The 5,892-nt window shown below is 29.6% G+C and overlaps 1 protein-coding gene across 1 annotated transcript; it reads right to left on the minus strand.

Annotated features, from left to right (window-relative positions):
* Window positions 1-279: 279 nt before the first annotated feature.
* LOC149528816 (ATP-dependent RNA helicase SUV3L, mitochondrial-like) lies at window positions 280-1,897 on the minus strand. The gene is made up of 3 exons (XM_089808075.1): window positions 1,450-1,897; window positions 852-1,345; window positions 280-759 (listed from the first exon to the last, which is right to left on the minus strand). Exons 1-3 carry the CDS (start codon window positions 1,895-1,897, stop codon window positions 280-282), a joined length of 1,422 nt encoding a protein of 473 aa, XP_089664201.1.
* Window positions 1,898-5,892: the final 3,995 nt, after the last annotated feature.

Raw genomic sequence — 5,892 nt, forward strand, 5'->3', positions numbered from 1 at the left:
TAAGTAGAAAATTAATGATTTTAACTATTAAGTTAAATACAAATTTCTATTTATAATTCTATTTTTTGAACTAATTAAAGCCAACACTTAAACATTGCACTCTAAACTCCAGCTTAATTTAATTTTCTCCTAAATATGCTATGTTTAAACATGACCCTAATTGATAGACATAAGAAATAAACATTCATTTAATACAATTTTTTTTATAGATAATATATATTACGACCAAAAAATTTAAAGTTCAAGAAAAAAAGCATGGTAATAATCATTTCATCAAACCTATTTAAATTTCCTGTCTTGTTTATTGGGATAGTGTAACCAATATTCTTCTTCCTTCTTTTCTCTCCGTCTGATAATAGTATGCATCTTCAACTCTAGTTCCCCGAGGCGGTCATAATGAATCATGAGCGATCTATGTTGGGGAAACTGATTATACAGATACTTATAAGCCCTTACCAGACTATACACACCTTCAACAGTATATTCATTCACATTATAGTCAAATGCACCGTTAAGATAATTGAATGGGCATTCTTGATAACTGCAAAACATTTTGGTCATCCAAAAAACAACAAGTGGGTCTTCACAAGGGCAGTTGCAGAGCTTGAAGAAGTCGGATAGAGTTATGCGTGGCATCAAATCTTTGGCTGCAATGTGATATGCAAGATTCAAGAACTCACTTGGAAATCTCCTGAACCGAGACAATACTTGTTCATCGCATTCAAATAGTGAATCATCCATCCCAATCCTCTCCATCAACTGAACAAAAGTCCAGTCCGGAAATTCACCAAGCTTTCTCCAACGATTCTCAACAATTGGCACTATTTTGAATCAAAGTCTTCAGCACACACCTTCATGGATTCAATGGGAGCTTCAACACATTTCTTCAAGTATTTCAAGCTCTTACCATCTGTAGCCGTACAACATAAACCTCTTCCTGCAATACGTTTCATCAACTCAACCTTCACAGGTTGGTTGGACAATTCATGGCTGTCATATTTCTCAGTCTCTGTGAATATAACTCGTCTTATAGTCGGAAGATTATATGCAAGGCCCATTGCAGTGTCATCTGTGGCTAATAGCACGGCTTTGTGGGTCTTAGAATCTTCCATGAACTTTTCAAGAGCTTCAATGATAAGTTCTTGTGGAAGCTTATTGTATAACATGGTACATTTTATATTGGGCTCGCGCTGCAAAATCTTTCTTTTTGTTTCTTTCAGTTTTCGCACTGAAAATCCAACAAAACAATCCCTGGATTGAATCTTACTTTCCCCAACAACGAATTCTTTATCTTTCACAACTAATTGGATTCTCCTCTTGTGTTCCACCATTGTCAATTTGTCCCCTGATAATTTACAAAGTTGTTGAATGAGTTCCACCACGCTACTCTCTCCACACAAGTGCATTTCTTCAGCATTTAACCCTAAAATGCACGTGTCCAATACCCACCTCTTATATCATCTCCAATCATCTGAATCTCATCCATCACACCCACTTCCCACTTTTTACTCGAATCCACAAATTGAACACAACAAGAACATTTTGAAGAGCCTGAGTGATGTTGTACATTCTCCCCCGTTTCAAGGTCACACAAAATTCCTTCCTTGTTAACATCTTGGTAGACTTGCATTGCAAGGAGGGGAAGTGGAGCACAATAAATTGCAGATTTTCCTTCTTCCTTGAAGCTTTTCAATGCCTCCAAAGTTGTCCCACTATTTGTTGGGCCAAAATGAAAAATAACAATACGGTTATAGTCCCTTTGATTATAAACAGCAGGGGAAATTGGGCCCCGCATCCGTTCAGCAAACTTGTCCATAAACTTCACAAACAGAGTCTTATAGAAGACGGCATTATATTTCGCAGTATACCAATGCCTGAAGTGTACAATTATGTCCATTAAGGGTGAAGGACAATAATTGTTCAAGAAAATATATTTCATTAAATATAAAATAAAATAATAAAATAAATATTATTTTTTATTTATTTGTTATATTTTAGATTTTATTTTTTAATAATATAATATGTCTATTAAATTTTACTTTTTTTTATCATATTACATGTATATTAATCATTAATATTAATTACATATCATGATATTATCAGGGTCTGTTTGGTTGCTTGAATAGGAATAGAAAAATTGGAATATGCTTTCTATTTTCGGTTTGGTTCCGGAATAGGAATATATATTCTCATTTTGCCTCTAAAATGAGCTTATACCCAACATATATCCACCTTATATCATTTCCTGAAACAAGTGCTATTGAGTGTCTAAGTACTTTTATTTGAATTTTTTTAATGGTCGGTTCTTGAATCATCATCATAAACACAACATTATATACTATTATAACACTGCACCATATAAATAATTTTTGTGTACATCCTAATTTTCAATTGACTAATTCAAGATAATGGTATCAACAATAGGGCATGTTGTCTCACTTTTCAGCACCAAATAAATTCTAGGATTAAAAATGGGGAAAAGTTCTAAGAATATACTTAGTTTTTATAATCACCAATATAGATAAATGTAAAACAAGTGCCAACATAGTGGCAATATTTGGCCATAAGTAAAGTTTTCTTCAATTTTAATATTTAATAAATTTGATAAATATATTAAATTTAATTTAATTATATTATTAAGAATATTTTTTAAAAATTTAAAAATTATAACCGATGACATTGAAATAAGAAAATTTAATCTTGTTAATAAAAAGTGATTGCAATAGTATTTAGCCTTCAACAAAGACTAATAGCATTGGCTAGCTTTATTTAAATGGTAGTTGAGCACCTACACGAAATTATTTAAATGACCTTGATTCTCTTTGACTTACATATTTATGGAGATTGTTGATGTGACATTGGTTTCGTATAGCAGTCTTTACTTTACACTAAGGAAAATGTCTACTCCCCATATGCATGTATTGTTTTCTTGTTGTTTGTGCTCCTGAAAAAAAATTAGACTTCCAATAAGTAAGTCAATTTTTACTATTTAACACTTTTAGTTAAAGATTTAAGTCTTAGTGTGTGATGTTTATGTGATCCTTGCATTACTCATTAAGCGTCTTATCTGCTCACTTTGTATAGATGTTGCTTTGCCTAAACATGAGGAGAAAGATTAAAAGAATTGAGTTACCTCGAACGATCTCATTCCTAACTCTACAGTCATTAATATGCAAACTAATAAGAATTTGAAAACATGAAAGACTTGAAAATGGCAGGCAAAAAAATTTAATTTACTTAACGCAACCAGGGTGCTAAAAGATGAGGCTTTTGCCTACAACAAGAAAAATCTGTTTGTATATGTTAAGCTATGGAAACCATAAAAATCAAATTTGATGTTTGAATAAATAAATTAATAAATTTAAAGAGGGCTTTGACACTTTTCTTCTTTGCAATTACTTTTTACCACACTTGGCTCTCCCATCTTCAGGTTTTTCCGGTCCATATCAAGCACATTAATTTGGTGTAGGTTGTAGTTAGCAGAGTGCAAGCATCAAAGTATAATTTCACACAATCAAGAAGTCACCTTCCATTCTCAAGTACTTTTTATATTTAAAATTACTTTTCACATTTTTTTTGGACGTTGAATATTCTAATATCACAATTTGATTTGCTGTGAAAATTATATCTTACTTATCAACACATATCGAAGCATATACTTTATTATATATTGTTTTATCTGCATGTTTCTCTAGAGACACACTTTTAGGAGTAAATCTCTTGTTGTTTGAAGCCGGAAAAAAGGAAGTATTTAGCTTCTAAAAGAAAAGAAAAAGAAAAATAAAAGTTTGTTCAATTCGATTAAATCTTATCTAATATGAGAATCAAAATTAGTTTAGAAATATTTTATTTAATATCATAAAAAATTTATTGAAATAAGAATTTAAAAATTTAAAAATTATAACGGATGACATTGAAATAAGAAAATTTAATCTTGTTAATAAAAAGTGATTGCAATAGTATTTAGCCTTCAGCAAAGACTATTAGCATTGGCTAGCTTTATTTAAATGGTAGTTGAGCACCTACACGGAATTATTTAAATGACCTTGATTCTCTTTGACTTACATATTTATGGAGATTGCTGATGTGACATTGGTTTTGTATAGCAGTCTTTACTTTACACTAAGGAAAATGTCTACTCTCCATATGCATGTATTGTTTTCTTGTTGTTTGTGCTCCTGAAAAAAATTAGACTTCCAATAAGTAAGTCAATTTTTACTATTCAACACTTTTAGTTAAAGATTTAAGTCTTAGTGTGTGATGTTTATGCGATCCTCCCATTACTCATTAAGCGTCTTATCTGCTCACTTTGTATAGATGTTGCTTTGCCTAAACATGAGGAGAAAGATTAAAAGAATTGAGTTACTTCGAACGATCTCATTCCTCACTCTACAGTCATTAATATGCAAACTAATAAGAATTTGAAAACCTAAAAGACTTGAAAATGGCAGGCAGAAAAATTTAATTTACTTAATGCAACCAAGGCGCTAAAAGATGAGGCTTCTGCCTACAACAGGCAAAATCTGTTTGTATATGTTAAGCTATGGAAACCATAAATATCAAATTTGATGTTTGAATAAATAAATTAATAAATTTAAAAAGGGCTTTGACACTTGTCTTCTTTGCAATTACTTTTTACCGCACTTGGCTCTTTCATCTTGAGGTTTGTCAGGTCCATATCCAGGCACATTAATTTGGTATAGGTTGTAGTTAGCAGAGTGCAAGCATCAGAGTATAATTTCACACAATCAAGAAGTCACCTTCCATTCTCAATTACTTTTTATATTTAAAATTACTTTTCACAGTTTTTTTGGACGTTGAATGTTCTAATATCATAATTTGATTTGCTGTGAAAATTATATCTTACTTATCAACACATATCAAAGCATATACTTTATTATATATTGTTTTATTTGCATGTTTCTCTAGAGACACACTTTTAGGAGTAAATCTCTTGTTGTTTGAAGTAGGGAAAAAACAAGTATTTAGCTTCTAAAAGAAAAGAAAAAGAAAATTAAAAGTTTGTTCAATTAAATTAAATCTCATCTAATATGAGAATCAAAATTAGTTTAGAAATATTTTATTTAATATCATAAAAATGTATTGAAATTATTAATTTATGATATTAAATTTAATCTTATTATTAGAAAAAAATTATAATTTCTCATTAAATATATGCTATAAAATAAAAAAACATAATAATAGATTTTTATATTTTTCTATTTGTTATATTTTAGATTTTATTTTCTAATCATTTGTAGTAAGAAATATAATTTAATAATATAATGTGTTGATCAAATTTTACTTTTTTTGAAATCATATTATATGTCTATAAATCATTAATATTTATTACATATCATGAAATTATTGTATCTTAGTGACCTAGAGTTTAGTTTATAACTTGAGAGAAAAATGGAAGTGATATTTAGTTATACTTTTATTCTTTTATGAATATCATATTCACATCATGATGAGTTTTGTAAATATTACAATTTTTAATGTGCACATACAATAATCCAGATTCTAAAACCGCTTGTTTGAAATGGAATGCTAATGAAGGTATATATTGTAGATTACTTGCATAGATATGATGCATGTAATGAATACGATATTGTATTTAGTTTCTTTTATTTCTCATGTCAAGTGGGTCCACTTTCTCTTTATTTTAACTCTTTCAAATCTTGAAATTTAGGTTCACTATTATTGTACTTGCCGTAGGCAATGTACTATTGCATTCACTATGTCTCATTAGTGAATTAGTTTTGAATGTATCAACCAATTATATGCAAGCATTTTTACCTCGTTTCAATTTTTATAAAGTTTTCATATTTTTAATCAATATAATATATTATGAAAAAATATTTATCTCCATTCTAATTTGTTGAATTCATT

This window comes from Cupressus sempervirens, chromosome 11, assembly GCF_028749045.1.
Source record: "Cupressus sempervirens isolate cs-2001-9-10 chromosome 11, ASM2874904v1, whole genome shotgun sequence".
NCBI lineage: Eukaryota > Viridiplantae > Streptophyta > Pinopsida > Cupressales > Cupressaceae > Cupressus > Cupressus sempervirens.

Coding starts and splice junctions, on each gene's coding strand:
- LOC149528816 (XM_089808075.1), bottom strand. CDS start 1,897: ATGGACATAATTGTACACTTCAGGCATTGGTATACTGCGAAATATAAT. Junction 1,346..1,449: donor GATTGGAGATGATATAAGAG/GTGGGTATTGGA, acceptor GTAAATTATCAG/GGGACAAATTGACAATGGTG. Junction 760..851: donor CTCCCATTGAATCCATGAAG/GTGTGTGCTGAA, acceptor ACTTTTGTTCAG/TTGATGGAGAGGATTGGGAT.